The sequence below is a fragment of the Vicia villosa genome, linkage group LG5, assembly GCF_029867415.1.
Source record: "Vicia villosa cultivar HV-30 ecotype Madison, WI linkage group LG5, Vvil1.0, whole genome shotgun sequence".
Classification (NCBI taxonomy): domain Eukaryota; kingdom Viridiplantae; phylum Streptophyta; class Magnoliopsida; order Fabales; family Fabaceae; genus Vicia; species Vicia villosa.
In genome coordinates, this window is record NC_081184.1 from 3,270,718 (window position 1) to 3,289,173 (window position 18,456).

The window sequence follows — 18,456 nt, forward strand, 5'->3', positions numbered from 1 at the left end:
GAATCAACTTGTTTGATAGCACTTTTCAGTTAGTTGATAATGCTAATAATATGAATCAGCCATCTTGAAAGATATATTGTAATGATGAAGAAAAAGTTAGAACTAATTGAGATGATTAACAGAAAAAATGAACATAACTTTTTAATATACATATTGTTGATTTTTTGAGAAATGTAGTGAAATAGGAGAAATTTTGAAAAAATGAACAAAAATTTCCTTCCATTCTACATTAGTCAATACCGTTTTGTCACGTCCGTTTTCACAGTCACGGACCGTTATTTACCTTGGATAAAGTTAATAATTTTATAGATATGACGCTTTATCAATTTAAATAATCATCAAAAACTATTTGTTACATTAATGATTTGCATCAACTTTCGTAAGATCCCTTCGAGTCTCTTACCACTCGGACCAACTACGTGCCGGTAATAAAAAACTACCTGAGTTGAGTTATTCTAGCATGCAAAATATTCTCAGAGAAAAAAATTTATGGAGAAACAGAATATTCATCCAACACATTGCAATTATTTTTCCATTGATGTATAATTCTGTCCCTCTAATAATAATTCAATATATATACAAATTACATGCTTACTATTTTATTTTCTAAATTTAGATCCATTGTTTGGTCTATTCCTTCCATCCCAAGCTGAGGCCCAAAAGAATAGAGACATCCAGAAAAGAACAGCAAAGAAGATCTGTACTCTATCTTGAAATTTAGAGAAGGATGCACCAACATCTGCTCCACAAAAGAAAAAAGGCTCTTGTCAAAACCAAAATTAGCAACACCCGCTACAACCACTATTGTTGATCGTGACTTTGCGGGTCAATAACGTGCGTCGCACCGAACCCTACCACTACTACTTTGTTCCGCTATAGCACGCTATTAGCAACAAAGCATTTCGGCAACCGCCAACACAACCCGGATGTATGTGGTTACGCTCAACCCCTTCCATTTTCTCAAATGTCAACAACAGAATACAGATGAAGTTGACAAAACATGAAGAGGAATTCATACGAGATCATTGAAAACTAAACATATCTACATGATTTTATGCTACACCAGACAAGAGACATTGTTATCAAATAGTGACTAGACTACTGGAATTTAAACAAATCACTATTGTCCTACAATATACTATTTAGTAACAAGTGTTATCAAATAGTGGCTATAGCGGCTAAGAGCACGGTAGTGCTGGAGAATTTGAAGAAACCGATATTTTCAGCAATCCATTATTAACAACACTTAACAACAACAGATCCTTTCAAATAAAAACTTTGCATCGTAAAGTTATTTTTTTAAAGTTTCGTATGGACTACCCCAACACAAAAATTGTTAGCACCTAGCTGGATTCAAACCTAAAGCCTTGAGAGAAGCACACTCTCACAACTTGAGCCATAACCAACATGTCAAACCTGTCTTAGCCAGTTTGTGTTTTGAACTGTTTTGGCATCTACAGAAGTGGCAAGTTGGTTGTTCACTTTCAGAACTTTCAATTATTTTCTAGAATGAATCCGCTAATCATGTTATACTCCAGAAACTTATTCTCAAAAAGTAACAGGCATGGTATGAACTTTCTTCAACCTATATAAAATACTCAAACAAAGAAATGAAATCTCCATTTCATTCTGCTACGCTCCATTTCATTCCATTATGTTCCATTTCGCTCAACTCTATTTCAGTCTCCATTAATCCAAGCATGGCCTTAGAATAACGAGGACCACGAGTTTCTACTTTATGTGAATATTGTGAGTTTTAGTCTCCGAAGCTCGGACACCATAAACACTGACACTGACACAAACGTAAAAGTGTCGGTGTTTATGGTGTCGGTTTCAGATACAGACACAGACACATATTTTCAGATGTATCGGTGCTAAAGAGATTTTAGTTAAAGTTTCTAGTAATTTTAATGTGTGGTCCAAGTTGAACTTCCCTTAACTCTTATCCCATTCAGTTTCAACCAAAAGAAACTCAAATCATGACACAAACTATTCTAATTCATGTTTCTAAACAGAGCATAAGCGAAAAAGTTACTTGATCATAGAACTAAGGTCGTGGCTCGTGCAAATAATATTATACAAAAAAAAACACAAACAAAAACAAAGATAAAGTTAAAAGCCAACGAAACCAAAAGTATGTAATTGAGTAATTTACTTTGAAGTTGTATTGAATCGTTACCCGGTGGTTGGTCAGAGCTGTGCGGCGGAGGAGGATCCGGCAAGGCGGCGCGGCACCGAAGACGACGGAGCGAAGTGGAGGAAGAAGAAGGGAGTGGATTAAATGGAAGATGAGAAGGGATTGAGAGGGAGAAAGAGGAAGTTGGAAAACGAGGGAGAGTGGAGAAAGAGGAGAAGAAGAATGGTGGTGGTGGGAGATTGAGAAGTTTCATTTCGAGGCATTTCAGATTGTAACCAAAATGAATGATTCCGATTCTGTTACGTTTTTGAATGAATTTTTGTTTGTTTTTTTTTGTGTGTGTTTTTTTGGACTAAATCTTTGGGCTCAATTCATAATCATGTTGGAAAAAATTTGCCACCTTATCTTTTCGAATTTATCCCACCACCCCAATAGTTTGACTTCGCACCCTCGTATATTTCTATAATCTTTATATTATTTTTGTCAAAATTTTGTCAAAATATAGGTCATGTGTTATCTTACGATTCCTCACTTTTTGTTTAAAGCAAAAGTGTAATTCAACAAGGTGAAACCTCCTGTTGAGTTTCGGCTTCCGAAGGACACCACATGTCTCACCATTATGAGATTCAAGTTGAATAATATGCTACCCCATATTGAAAACAAAAAGGTGAATAAGATGGAGTTTCTTGCACCATGGATTGATACCGGTGGAATGGTGAAATACGAACGTATTGAGTTGAAGAGTGATGAAGAATTGAAGGTTACGTGGAGAACATATTATTGTAGGCTAACTAAGGTATCGATCAATTTGATGCAACAATTACTATATCTATCAACAACAAAACTAAGATGTTAAAAGGTGCCAAATCACTTGATAGAGTTTATGTTTTCTTATTTATTTTTGTTTTATTAAATTATGTACTTTTTGTTAGATATTAAATTATTATCAAATAAGCAATCTTTCATTTAATCTTAATTAAAACAAATTAAAATGTCTTGTTAAGTATAAGTGAGAATAATGAATTATATTCATCATATAAATATAAAAGTGTTAAAATATTATCTAATAAACAATTTTTCATCTACTCTTAGAGTGTCTTTGGATGAGGTAGTTGAGAAATTTTAAGGAATTCAAAATTCTAAGTAATTCAAATGATTTAATTGAAATTTATTCATTTTTAAATTCATTTATTTGGATGAAATATTAAAATGATTCATTGATAGATTTTTCGGATCATTTTCATAAATTTTAAAATTTTTGAGCCAAATTTAAAAAAAATTAAAATAGGGAACGACTTGCAATTTTTAAAAATTTGAAGGGACTAATTTATCAAATTTGAAAATTATTAAGGACTTATTTATAATTTTTGTGGGTGAATTTTAAATTTTAAAAAAATACGAGGACCATTTTTCAAATTTTAAAAAATTAATAATAAATAATTTAATATTTACATATTATATAGAGTTGAGGAGCAATTTCAAATTCTTTACTTTTTGGTGTCATTTGAATTTTCTTAAATTTAAATCGAATAAAATACATCATAAATTTACATCATTTTAACAATTCTTCATATTTTTTATCCAAACAATAAATTTTGGTCAAGTCATTTTCAATTCCCTCAAAAAATTAATTTCCCTAATTAAAATACTCCATTTAAACACACTCTTAATTAAAACAAACTAAAATGTCTGGTTAAGTAGAAGTGAGAATAAGATAGGCCACACTTATAAGCCTACATTCTATCTTACATAAATTTAATCTATATTTATTTACTATTTCAAACGAGCGAACACATGGGTAGATGACTATTTAATTATTTTATTTATTTTTCTACTAAATTATATATTTTCGACGGGTCGAGACAACTTAATTTATATATCTTTTATATAGGTTTCTTAACCATAAGTATACTATATTTATTTATTATTTATAACGACATTGCGCGATTCCTGTAAACGCACGAGTAGATAACTATTTAATTATCTCATTTTTTTACTAAAATATATATATTTTTGATTGAACGATGCTACTTAATTTGAATATCTTTTATATACATTTATTAACTATGACTATACTAAATTTATTTACAATTTATTTCACAATGCGTGACTCGTATGAAGGTACAGGTAGATTAAATTAATATTTATATAATAATTATAATTATAATTTTTTTAATTTGTGTATCTTTTATATATATTTACTCCCTCTGTCCCAAGTTATAAGAGAAATTCACTTTTTTGATTCATTGAATAATTAATGTATCAGGTCTATAGACCTGATACATTAATTATTCAATGAATCAAAAAAATGAATTTCTCTTATAGTTTGGGACAGATGGAGTATTAACCATTATTATATTACAATGCATGACGGGCTGTCTGTCATGGTGATGACGCCTATCATCGACTCAAAACATCAAAACGTCACTTATGCGATGAACGACTCCACAAACTGAGCCTGAATTCCATGACGTCCCACCTGTCATGGTGATGACGCTCGTCATCGATCCAAAGGCGCATAACGGCCTGGTTGTCATGTTGGTGATGCCTGTCACCTATGTTGGTGACGCCTGTCACCTGCTTCAAAAATACAGAAACACAATTTCTGCATAGGAGCCTTATGTAAGTTTCGATTTTTTATTCTTATAACCCAAATTAGCCTAAACAATTATCGAAACAATCGTACATTAATTATTACATGTTATTTCGATCATTTAACACGATCAACGTAAAAATTCTCAATATCAAGATTATGCATAAACCTTCAAACATCAACAATGACGTATTTTCATCAACAACTCTAAAACAGAAATTGTGCACATATAATGGTGCACAAAATTATACTAAATTCAGCATACAACAACAATTATAACGACAAAATCAAAATCATATATTATAACACCCATTAAACAAGAAATCTCCCCTTACCTTGATCTCCTAGTAGCAATTGATAAAATTCTTGTTTGAATGTTCTTCCCTCACTCCCTAACCTTCAAGTTCTTCCTTATTCCTTTCCCTCTGTAAGCCAAATTCTCACGTACTGTCAAAATACCCTTCCTAAACCTAGATTATGCTTAACTTTAAATAGTTAGGATATTAATCTATTTAAAATTTGTTGAGAATAATGCAAGTGTGAGTATGGGGAAAATAGTCCCACATTGAATATGAATGTGGTGACCTTAGCATATATAAGTGGGAGAACCCACTCACCTATCACCTTAAGGTTTTAGGTGGAGAAGTGACGTGTCTCCCACAAAGATGTGTTGCTCAAGCGGAATGTCCTAGAAATTAACAATGCTCTGGGACTCGACCCTCCCCAGATTGTTGCGCGAGAAAGGTACCGACTTACTTGTAGTTGAAGAGAGTCAAGTGTATGTGGAAGAGGAATTTCCACATGGAGGGGGAGAATTGTAGACTCACACTTGAGGGGGAGTGTAAGGTTTTAGGTGGAGAAGTGGTGTGTCTCCCACAAAGATGTGTTGCTCAAGCGGAATGTCCCGAAAATTAACAATGCTCCTTGCTCGACCCTCGCCCGATTGTTGCGCTAACAAAATTGTAATTTCTCCCCTCGCTTAATTCTCCCTCACTCCTTCCCCACTTCTATTTCTCTTATTTTTCACTTTTGACCCAAATTCTCCATCTTCTCATTTTTAATTAAATAAATCAATTAACTACTATTATTTTAATTATTTAAAATAATTCTAGATTAATTCTATCAACTTCTAACTCTTTCTCTACACACCCACCTCAAGGACACAAAGCGCAAGCATCATATTCATTTAATTACCACAACATAATAGTTAATTAAATCATACAAAAATCACAAATAAATCAATTAAAATAATTTTGTAAAATTGGAATGTTTCATTAAATATCATTTCTTACTGGATTGATCTCGTTCTTTCTCTGATTTTGTTGATGAATCTATTACCTAATCTCAACAAAATTTTCTCAATGATTAGTCAACATAAAAGAAAATTCAAAGTTTCAGTTTACTATGATTTCAATATTCTATTACAAATTAGTGAAAACACAACGAAAATGTTACAAAAATTGGTCTTTCTTCGTTCTTGGTAATAAAAAAATATGCACTTATTGTGGCGGAAATAGACACACCATTATACATTCTTTAAGAAATGTGGTTTCCTCATAACTTTGACAAAAGTATTGCAATGGCATAATCTCTCCTGTCTTAAATTGAATGAAGCAAGGAAGACGATGATTCCGGGAGTTGGACAGAAATTTTTCTATATTAATTATTAATCTATACTAATTGACAAATAAGAGCACCCACATCGGTCGGTTCCACACAAATATCAACAATGTTGTGTCAGAATTTTCAGAAAAAACATTGTACAAGGAGATAAGAAATTGTGCAGAGGTGCCATGAAGAACACCCTGGTTTTGTATGACAGGTGGAAAGATTTTCTATTTTATCCAATAAGGTATTGAGTTGAAGTATATTTTAAGACTAATTGGAACCAATTTAGAATTTCAAGTGAGTGGTATTGATGTTTGGAAAATATAGTGAAGTAGTTTAAAAAATTAAAAAGTATAAAAAAAAAATTATACTACCATTTTGAGTGGCGTGGATGCTCTAATACTTTTAGCATAAATACTTTCAATATAAAATAAAATGACCAATTTTAAAGAGAAAAAAAAAAATCTTTTTACACTATTTATGAACATGACCTTCGGTCTCAATATCCGGATATGTTCTATCTCATATACACACAAGGCGTGTATCCATTTTTTTTTATAAAAAAGCCTATCAAAATACAATACAAGACATAAAATCTCATATACACAAAAGTGTATATCCATCTTTTTTATAAAAAAGCCTATCAAAATACAATACAAGAAATAAAGAAAGTGTTGCCACATAAGTCTCAAATATTAAGTTATCTAAAAAGGGAAAAATCAGCTATACTAAAACTCAAATACGTGTTAATTATTTTAAAAAATGATTATTTTTATCAAGTTTAAACAAAATAATTTGATTAATTGATTAAACATATCATATAGATATAGTATTTATTTATATAAAATAAAGAAAAGAAGAATAGGGGTTGTTGCTTGTTGGTGCATTATTATTATTATTATGTGAAGAATTAGAAGAGTACTAGTGGTGGTGAAGAGTGAAAAGACTAGACAATGAAAAGAAAAGTTGAAGAAAGAGTACAGTAATGAGGTGATAGTAAAATAAAAAAACAAGTATTGATTGATGTATTCAGAAACAGTTTAAAGATGCATGTACAAGTTCAAACAATGCCGAAACAGTTAAATCATGCATGTAGAATTTACAAGTGCAAACATTGCTGAAAACAGTTTAATCATGCATGCAAGTACAAATGCAAACTGCAAACATTGCTAAAACAGTTTAATCATGCATGTACAGTTTAATCATGCGTGTGTAAGTGCAAACATTGCTAAAACAGTTTTATTAGTAGTAGTGTAGTGGTACTGTGTATTGCTTAAATACCTTTTTCCGTACACCTGCACTCAGAACAACATCAACTGAGCCGTCTGATCCGGTATAAGAAGATCTCGAGATCTTTATTTTACCAACTTTTTAGTATCTTACTCCCTCCGTCTCATAATAAATGTCCTAATTGAACAATACGCGGTTTTTAAGAAAATGATTGGATGTGTTGGTTTTAGTAAAAAAGTTAATATCATTTACTAGAATACCCCTATTAATAGTAGTTGAATAACGTGAAAGTTACTAAATAGGGGTATAATAGTGGAAAAATAATAATGATTGATGCATTGGAATTGTAAATGGACAATTAATTTGAGACAAAGAAAAAATACAAATGGGACACTTATTATGAGACGGAGGGAGTACTATCCAACTTTAAATACATTTTGACCTGTATTCGTTTTCAAGATGTACTTCAATTTTGTATATTCAATAGATTTGATTTTGAACCATGGCTGATGGCTCTTGAATTTGGAGTGGTTCATCAACCTAACGATCCGTGCAACTTTGGGAGATAGCGCTTTGCACATGTACTACAACCAGGCAGGTCTTATGCATTCTTGGTACCATTCATTCAATAGTGATTTTTCCCCTAAACACTAAAATAGTAGTAATGAATTTCAACAAATATAGCCTCTAATTAAATATTAAATATAACGTCTGATTAAATAATAATCACAGTTTATGTTGGAATTACATCCAAAATTTCGAGAATTTCGAATCAATTTAGATGAATAAGACTCAATCTTTTTGATTGATTTTGCTTCTTGTTTTTTACTCTTCATTTGAGTGAATCAACCACGCCTTAGTTGCAAGATGATTCCAGTGAAGAATAATTATGAAAGAAGAAAATAAAAGATGAATTGGGAAAGAAAAGATAAATTAGGGTTTAGGAGAAAAAGGGAAGAAGAAGAAGAAGAATTCTCTACGGTTTTTCTCTGCCTTCAAAATTGAAGTTTTTATTTCACTTTTATCCACTCCATACAAATGACTGGATACCTCACTATTTATAGTTGAGATTGTTTGTTTGCTTAGCAGTCTCTAACAAACTAACTAAAACAATGCTAAGTAGAAATTCTGTCGAGGCTAGCTTCTTCAACATTTCGACTTCTATACATTTTTGACGCACAACACATTTCAACAACCCTAGACTCTTTGAGATACCAGCTTTGACATAGAGAATTACATTCTTAACACACCACTTAATTCATTGTGTCTAAGTTTTCTACATTCATCATTGTTCTTAATCTTCTAAACACTTCGACCTCCACACCCTTTGCCATGATGTTTGCAATCTGATTCTCAATTCCGCAGTGTTACTAGTTCAGCTTCGCTACTTGCTCTCGAAGATAATAGAACCTCGTCTTGATGTGTTTTCTTCTTCCATATGCTTATGGATTCTTCAACAGAATGATAGCAGACATGCAGTTGATCTTCATGGTAATTGCTCCATGATTCTTTGCTCTAATCTCTTCGATCAAATTCACCATCCACGTTGCTTGACATGCACAAAGAGAAGCCATTATGTACTCTGCTTAACACGATGACAATGCTACAAATGGTACTTTTCTTAAGCTCCAAGCAAGTGGTGCACCACCTAGCATAACCACATAACCAACTGTGAGTTTTCTATCCTCAACATCACTACACCAACTTGAGTCGGTGTAACCCATTAGTTTGCATTCTTTTCCTTCATTAGCTGCAGGAATCAAAATGCCATAATTGAGAGTTCCTTTGAGATACCTTAATATCCTCTTCGTGCTGCTACGTGTGATACCTTTGGCTTCTACATAAATCTACTCATCATGCCTACATTATATGCTAGAACAAGCCTTGTGTGACAATGGTATCTTAGTGATCCAATAAGTATTATGTATTGTGTTGGGTCGACATCATCTTCATCCGAGTCTTTCGATAGTTGCAGTCTTGGTTCCGCAGATGTCGAAGTCGCATTGCAGTCTTCCATCTTAAATATTTTGAGTATTTTTACTTGCATATCTTCTTTGATGCAACATCATGCCTCTACCACTCTTGTAGAATTCGATACCAAAAAGGTATGAAATATTTCCCAGATCATAATTCGATACCAAAGAATATGTGTAATTTTGGCAAGCAAAATGGCGAGGATAGTTAGAGGTTGATATGGAAGCTTAAATTTCATGGACGAATAAGGCCCTTAATTTGGGTGGTGTATCATGGTAGCATAATGACCAATGAGAGAAAAAAATGCAACTAGGAGAGTCTTTATGTAGTCAATGTGCAACAAAGGTGAGACCTATTATACATGTCTTACGTATTTTTCTATTAAGATTAATGTGATTAAGTAGGATATAAGAGGATATTTTTTCATTAGTAATATTAAGGAGTGGGGGTACTAATTTGCGTTTGGATTTTGGTATTAGTTGAGATCCATCGTGCCCGGAACTTTGGACAATCTCCTCCCAGGAATGAGGAATAACATGATGAGAATTCTTTAAGACTTAGAATTGTGTGGCGGCATGTTACTAAAGTTGCTCATGAGTATTTTCTGGTAGTGGAGCTGCATGGTAGTAAGATGGAGTTGGCTCCAAAGGCTAAGTAAATAAGGAGTTGGCTCCAAAGGCTAAGTAAATAAGGTGGGCTCTTCCTCCTTCGGGTCGGGTGAGACTCAACACAGATAGAGCTAGTAGGAATTACTTAAAAGCTGGATGTGTTAGTCTTTTAAGAGATTGTACAAGTGAGTAGTTTAAGGTTTCACAAGATATTTGGGTTCCTGTAGTGCATATATTACTGGGGTGTGCTAAAAGGATTAAGATTAATTAAAGAGCTTGGATTTTTAGCTATTGAACTTCATATAAATTCTAAAGTGATTGTTCAAAATATTTTGGATTTTGGACGAGGATATATGATTGGAATGCAATTTATACAACAAATTAACACTTGCTCAAACTAGATTTGGAGGTGCGAGTTTGTTAATTTACCGTGAGTTAAATACTTGTGTAATTACTTGTCAACATGAGGTACAATCTAGGTACTAATTTAATATTTTATAAATGAGTTCTTATTCAAAAAAACTTTTTATTAATCGATTGTATTAGTCTTTACTCCTAAATTAATTGTTATGTGATTTTTTTTTATAAATTTGTCTTTTTTTTTTCATTAGTTATATGCTTTGTTTTTTTTCAAAGCATATAACAGGAATTATTAATTCCAGAAAAATAAAAACCTGCAAAATAATGATGAACAATACATTTTTTTTGATGAATAGTAAAAATAAATAGGGTGAATTATTTTGTGGCCATTCAAATCCTCCACAAATATATTGAAAAATTAGAAAAATAGAGATTTTCACTAAATAAAATCCAAATAATAATATTACCATACTCATCTCAAAATCACATCCTTCTAGACCTAACTGACAGCATGTATGTTGTTTTCACAGGCTTGATCACTATTGTAACTGATACAGAACCATTCTGTGAGAGTTAAGCCCCCCACATGTACAACAAAACACACTTAGTAATGAAGTTAACTTTTTCAGTATGCCCCCCCTTGAAATATTAACACTTTTCGAAAATTGCCAACCTTGGTTTACCCAAAAAGGAAACTGCTATCAACTATTGCTTCATATATAGTGTGTGTACAGTTATAAGTGTTTTTTTAATTTTAGAATCCTAACATTGGGAGAGTAGCTGGCTGCTACTGTGTTGTGCTTTTGATATCTTTGGTGTATTAGAAAGACAAATGAATAATAATTAAAATAAACTATTTTCATGAATGAGAATAAATGGTTAGAGAGATTAGAGATGGAGAGACACCAAAGACATATCTTCAAAGGCATACAATCCTTTTTGACTTAGGCTTTGTTGGTTGTGGTGTATTTCTGATTTACATATTTGATGACCAGGTTGTAATTATTTATGACCTAATACTTTGATTTTAACATATGAGGAATGTTTATGTTATGTTTATACCTAGTTAGTTTTTTCTTCTTCTTAAAACTCTTAAATTTGTCAACAAATTTTAATTTTGAAAATATTACTCTATTTTATTTTGAAATGACGATATGGATTATTTTTGTCGAAGTGTTTTTGTGTTTTAAAAATCAATATGTTACATTGTGGTATTAGAGTATGATATTATTATTATTTTTTAAATTGGAAATTAGTTGTCTGGTAAATAATAGGGTTAAGCTATTAGGACTTGTTGTTTGTAAGTTGTATGTTACTTTTACATGTGTGTGAGTAGCTGCATTCTCGAATTGATGGGAAATCTTCTCCAAATTAGGATGAGATTGCTAAATGAGTGGTCGATTTTACAGAAATAAGGATGCCTAAAAAACGCACACATTCAAATATGATTCCAAATTATCGTAGGATAGATCAGATAACACAAGTAATAAACAATATAAAAGTTGTTATCACTATTCAGACCAACACTAAAAATCAGATGGATCCAAAAAATAGGGAAAGAAAAATCCGTATTGTTGGATCTCATGGACTCGTTAATTTTTGCCATCATGATCTCCCTAAGTTCCAAGGAGATGGTGGTCCTGATAAGGCAGACTTACGGGTTTAAGAAGTAGAGAATATCTTTGAAGTGATCAACTATCTTGAGGGACCAAATGTTACTTATGTCATTTACTAGTTGTTAGGAGACAGTGACTATTGGTAGAGGAATTTCATAGTTATGATGAGACTTTCTCACAAGGAAGTCAATTGGGAGTCATTCAAAAAGAATTTTTTCGACAAGTATTTTCCAAAATGTTTTAAATAAATGTATGAAGATGCGTTAGGGAGGTAGGAATGTTGGAGAATATGCGGCCAAACTTGACTCTTTGTTGAGACGTTTCCTTTATTTCAAATATGTTGTGGACAAAATGTACACGTGCCCACGTTTTCAATATGGGTTAATATATGAACTACAATATATAGTAGCTAGTACAATTGAGATTTTGTAGTTTCTAAATACTAGTTGAGAAATATAGAGAACTAAAAAAAATATGAAGAATAGAATGAGAAATTGTGGAGGAATTATCACCTCGGACTCTTTGAGTAATATACATGTGAGAATTGTCACTCGAATTAGTTTGCCTGATCTCTAAATCTTGAACTGTTGGACCTCGTTGTAAACTAAATTGAACTGCTAGCATAAGAAATACATAAAATATAAAGAAACATAAAGAACATAAAATGTACAAAATAACTTTGATTAATTCCATAAAAAAAACTTTGATTAATTGAATGTTGTCTATATAAGAAAGTTTCCTACATAAAAAAAATACCTCATTATGTAATTTATGGAGGTAAGGTGTGATTGTTCTCTCCATTTCAAGGAAATGTGATGTCTCACGTTTGATTATTGCCTCATGCTCTTCAATGTGTTATGTCGACTTTATCCATAGGTGTGCAACATTCTCGCCTCATGACTTAATAATCTTTGCTTTCTTCGATTTGTGATGCTACAATATCATAACATCGCAACAAAACTCAATTATTCAGTCACACTATACTTTTGATTAAATCTATAGTCTTGACGGTGACAATAAATTTTTGTAGACTTAAGTCTATAATCCCAAAAGACTATGATTTAACCCTAAAATTCTCTACCTCCCGAATATGATAAAAAGAAAACAAAATCTTTATAAAATATGAACCATCTCATTCTCATTAATGAAAGGACATATATGTAAATGTAAAAACAGCATTGAAAGGAGGTAGGGTCACATATTCTCCACATATGAGAGTCAGTCAATGTTTGATTATTATAAATCCAAAAGTCTATTCTCCAAATTCCCAAAAGGACTGAATTAAGCAACATACATTTTTTTTCACTGTGTGTATGAATTTCACTTTTCATTGGTGAAAAACAAAACCATGGAATCAGAACACTGTCTCTCACACAGGAAACATATTTGTCAAACACATTTAAAATCTCTTCATTTCTTTCTACCACAAAAACACTTCATTTACTTTTCTCAAACAAACACCTCCTCACTGTTTTTACTTTCTTGCATCAATCACATATGGCTCTACCTGCTACATCCTATCATCTACATGGACTCAAACTTGCAACAATATTCACTGTGCTTTTCATCTTTTTCTTCTCCATATCAGGTAAATATACATATCATCAACCTTGTAACCTATTCAAGCTAAACAAAACTGTTTCAACCTTCTGTTGATAATTATTTCTCCACAATTCCAAATAGTTGTGTTTCTGCATTCATAATTTTGAGATTATTATTTTCTTTTTTGGAGGTTTTTTTTTTTTTTTTGTTTCCTTTCTACTCTTTTGAAAGCTAGAATTTATCTATTTTTTTTTTTTGAGAAACTTTTCTCTTTTATTATTCTTCAATTATCAATTTTTAATTCATATTTTGGTTTGTATATATACTATATACTACAAGAATTTTTTTTTTTAATTAATTTGTGAATGGAAAATTTAAATAAAAAAATATCATCTTTAATTTTGTTGCTAATTATTTTGGACACTAGCCTATAAGCAAGACTTTTGCAAAGAATATAAAATAAAATTAATGACATTTTTTTAATTTCAATTTAATATTAATTATTTTTTAACAAAGTGTTTAATCAATATTTGATGTATCAAATACGTAGTATCCTAAAATTTGTCCTAGACTCCTTCAAACTCAGGACCTTAAGGGGAGCATACCCCTTGAGACCCAAACATCCTCCCATTAGATCAATCCTCTTGAGTTACAAAATATTTTATATTAACTGTGCATAATAATTATTCTCTTACTTTATTATTGTATGGAATTACATATTAGATTCATTTTTTTTCTTTAGTTAATATATGTAAATCAACTTCTCCCATATATCTCATAGTAATATACGGTTATATTTATAATAATTTTATTTTCATTATTTATTGTATTCTTTAATCAATCTTATGTCTATATATCATTTTTTAACTTTCAATTTATAATGATGAAAATACATAAATAATTAATAAAAATATTTCATACAATAAAATCACAATATTTATTTAGTATACTATTTTTTAAAAACATGTGAAATTAATAAATATGACAGTTATTATAAGTTATTATGAGTCAGATGGAATATTTTTTACCACTAAGATCTTTATTCTTTTTTCTCATGTATATGCTTGAACAGGTGGATCAGTGATATTGGAGAAAAATGAGACTTTGGAAGGAAGGAAAATGGTGATAGGATCAAGGCCTCCTTCTTGTTTAAACAAGTGCATGAATTGTAGGCCTTGTACAGCAACTTTGGTTATTCCAAATAATAAAAAAAGAAATAAGGGTTTCCAAGTGTTATCTCGTGGTGATCAAGATGAAACCTATTACCTTCTAACATGGAGATGTATTTGTAGAAATAAGCTATATCAACCCTAATTTATTATTGCCATCACTATTTGTTACCATTAGTTATTCATGTATGAATCAAGAAAATATGAGGTTAATTTATATTTTTTTGTATTTTATGTGTATCCACTTTTGTAATATATACATATATTTTCATTGGGAGTTTATTGTTTCAAATTTAATTCAAATATTCTATATCGGGACGCGAAAGCTTAAATAACTATTTTTGTTGATAAATGAGTATGACCTTAACGTTTAGGCCGTCTATTAAAAGTAAAAAAAAAAAAAAACAGGACGAAGTGATATGGGCATACTTGAGGGTACGTTGGTCTATCCAAAAAAAATAGGATGGGTGAGATGTATGCAGATCTTGCACCTCTAAAGACTAAAATTTACAAAACTTTTTGTTATAACATGCGTTCATAAAAGCTCGCAAAATAATGAGGCGGAACGAGATAAACATACTAGATGATGCAGACCCAAGACCCAAAATTTTGGCTCGTGTCGAAAAATACAAATAAAACGAGTATATTTGATGAGTCGAACTCGTTTTGTCACCCCCTAATTGTAATGATATTGGATTATAGGTGTGCCATTTCGAACATATGTCAAACCCTAATATCGAGCTTTGTATTTTTGAACTATTAGTCTCTGCCTTCCACTTAAAAAATTATTTGGAGCAACAAAATAAAAAGTACACCTTTTGGTTAAATCCAACCAAAGTAAAAGATCATATCTCGATCTTGTCCACATAGTTGAGGACAATAATGCATGTACTTCATAGTTAAAGCCAAGTCCAGAAAGGTAGGGCAAAGGTTGATAAGACTTCAAAATAAATAATAGTTTTAGTCATTAACAATCTATTTGTATAGTATTTTAATTCTAACAAGTATGTGATTTGAAATGTATTTTATAAAAATATTTGTTTTGATAATGTTTTACTTTTGGCATAATTATTTTTATAAATTAAAATAAGTGTTAATTGAATTGAGAATTATTAATGCTTAGTACTAAAACACATTTTTATTCCAAAAACGTTTTGCATTGATTTAACGACCCACTCTAAGGCCCATACTGACTGTGGATCCACCCAGATTCCCTGATTTATGTACTGTGCATTGAATCATTCAGAATTTTTTACTTTAACACTTCTTTTATTAACTTGAGACTTTCTCATAATAATTAATAGGAAAGTTTACCCCATTATCCCAACGATTATCTCTCCATCCCTATAATTTATATAAATAATCAAAATTGAAGCAGTCGAAAATACTAAAAGAATATTAAATACTAAAATGTTGAAATAGTAGAAAATAATAAAATGTTGTTTTCGGGTCGGAAACAATGGCTTAAAAATTTACGGGTCATTTCAACGCAACGAGATGGACTCGAGGGCTAATTCTCATTCCGAAAAGGTATAATACGAGTCATTCTGACATCAGACGCCAAACTTGCATAAATCCTGTCGAACCGTTCCGACGTGTGACTTGTCCTTCAATATGCACTATCACCCCTCCTATATTATTCTACTTCACTTCTAATAAACTCAACCCCCTAGTTCTCTTCTTGATAAAGAGCTTCTTCTGGTTGCAACTTGTTGTAGGTACCAACTAGAAACATCTTCTTATGCAGAAACATCATTCTCCCACATTGGAAACTTTAACTTTCATGTGCTTATCTCGCATAGGAGAAAAATTATTTGGTAGATCACATGCGGTCAACTCCTTGAAATTCTTTATGACCCCTAACACTTCTTCTAGAATTGTTGTTTTCTCCTTTACATCACTTATCACACTTTTAGTCAGTACTAAACATAAAAATTTAATTTCCTTAATAGTCTCATCAAGCTCCTTTTCACTTTGCATCATCACCAAGAAACTAGACTTCTTTCCTCCTGGATTCTTAGCAAAGTGTAAAATAGGAGCCATAACAATTTCATGTGTGTACAATATAAATATCATCACGTTATTTCATCCTCGATAAATGATATCATTATCAAACTGCTAAGGTATACCAAGTAAAAAATGACAAACATCCATATCAAGATTTTCATCTTTTACATAATTAATTTGTAAATGTTCCACCATTTGATCCATGTCATTATTTCTACTTTTGCTTACAAGCATATTAGAAGCTAGTAGCTTTGAATTTTCACTTAACAGACATTGCTCCTGAGATTTCAAAGTTATAGCAATCGTAAAAGGATCTTCAATCACTTTAGTACAAGAATCAAATTGAGCGGAAATACCATTATCATCGAGCTGATTTTTGCAATTGATTGTGAGACTCACATTTCATAAACGCCCTTGTGCATCTCATTCATATATACCAAATTCATCATCACCATAATTTACTTCAGTATTCTTTGTTGCCCCTTTGGAGCTTGCCTCTTTAAAAGAAATTGTCTCAAATTTTTTTAGTTTGGGAATGTTACTCTCAAGTTTGTAAGGTGTGGAGCTTTTCTGGAAGCTGTCTAAATTGGAAGCTTTTAACTAAGAAAAGAAAGCAATAAAAGGAGATGGCTTTCGCTGGCCTGATAATTTTACTGTCCCTGTTTGATGCATTGTTTGATCCATTCTGGATGGTGGACTTAGACTGGAAATTGAGTTATCCAAAAATTTAACACCCCTAACATGTTCTCCTCTCCTGTCACTTCGCTGATTCCTGTTGTAATTGTCGTTGTTCGTCTGATTTGCTAAATTTGTCATATGTTCAGTCAAAGTAGTTAGAATCACCGTAACAACCACGGTAATTCCCTCGAGATCTGCTTTGGTTTTCGGTTGATTCACCATGGTTGTCAAGCTACGAAAAGAACAGAAGAAAATCTGCTCTGGTACCAACTGATGCAGTCGAAAATCCTAGGGAATATCAAGCACTAAACCTAGAATAAAAACACAGGATTGCAAGCGCAAAACTTGTCAGAGAAAGCTAGAACCCAACACAAAGAAGAAAACTTTGAATTTTATTATAAAATTTTATGATAATGAAAGATAATCCTTATGGTAATGTCAAAGGTCTTTAAATATATAAAACAAAGAAATCCTAACACGCCTTTTATCTAAAACAGAATTAAATAAATAAAACAGAAACTGTTGAAATTGTAGAAAAAATATCATTTTCGGGCCAGAAACAAATTTCAATGGCTTAAAAATCCATAGATCACTACAAAACAGTAAGTTGGACTCGTGGGCTGATTCGCTTTCCAAAAAGGTATAATGCGAGTCATTCTCAAATCGGACACCAAACTTGTTGAACCATTCTGGCGCTCGATTTCTCTTCGCGCAACCAGTCCTCCAACATAAAAAATACACATGCATAAATTGTTTATGTTTGAAATTTTTCATTTTTATTCCATTTTGAAGTTTTCTATCCGATATTAAAAGTTGAGAACATTTTAGACATCATAAATCTTACTACCAATTTTTCAAATTTATATTATACTTTTGAAAATCTTTCTACCAAATTCTCCGATTCATATTATATTTTTGAAAGTCTTTATACCAA

At 31.6% G+C, this 18,456-nt stretch overlaps 2 protein-coding genes across 3 annotated transcripts; one reads left to right on the forward strand and one right to left on the reverse strand.

Annotated features, from left to right (window-relative positions):
- Positions 1-503: 503 nt before the first annotated feature.
- Positions 504-2,430, reverse strand: LOC131606138 (uncharacterized). 2 transcript variants are annotated; one of them, XM_058878415.1, is made up of 2 exons: positions 2,156-2,430; positions 504-739 (listed from the first exon to the last, which is right to left on the reverse strand). In XM_058878415.1, exons 1-2 carry the CDS (start codon positions 2,388-2,390, stop codon positions 600-602), a joined length of 375 nt encoding a protein of 124 aa, XP_058734398.1. In that variant the 5' UTR covers positions 2,391-2,430; the 3' UTR covers positions 504-599. The 2 variants fall into 2 exon arrangements, with proteins under 2 accessions (XP_058734398.1, XP_058734399.1); XM_058878416.1 differs by having other exon boundaries at positions 2,180-2,429.
- An 11,130-nt stretch (positions 2,431-13,560) lies between these two features.
- On the forward strand, positions 13,561-15,033 carry LOC131606139 (EPIDERMAL PATTERNING FACTOR-like protein 8). Its single transcript, XM_058878417.1, has 2 exons — positions 13,561-13,714; positions 14,741-15,033. The coding sequence occupies exons 1-2, from the start codon at positions 13,624-13,626 to the stop codon at positions 14,980-14,982; spliced, it is 333 nt and encodes a 110-aa protein (XP_058734400.1). The 5' UTR covers positions 13,561-13,623; the 3' UTR covers positions 14,983-15,033.
- Positions 15,034-18,456: the final 3,423 nt, after the last annotated feature.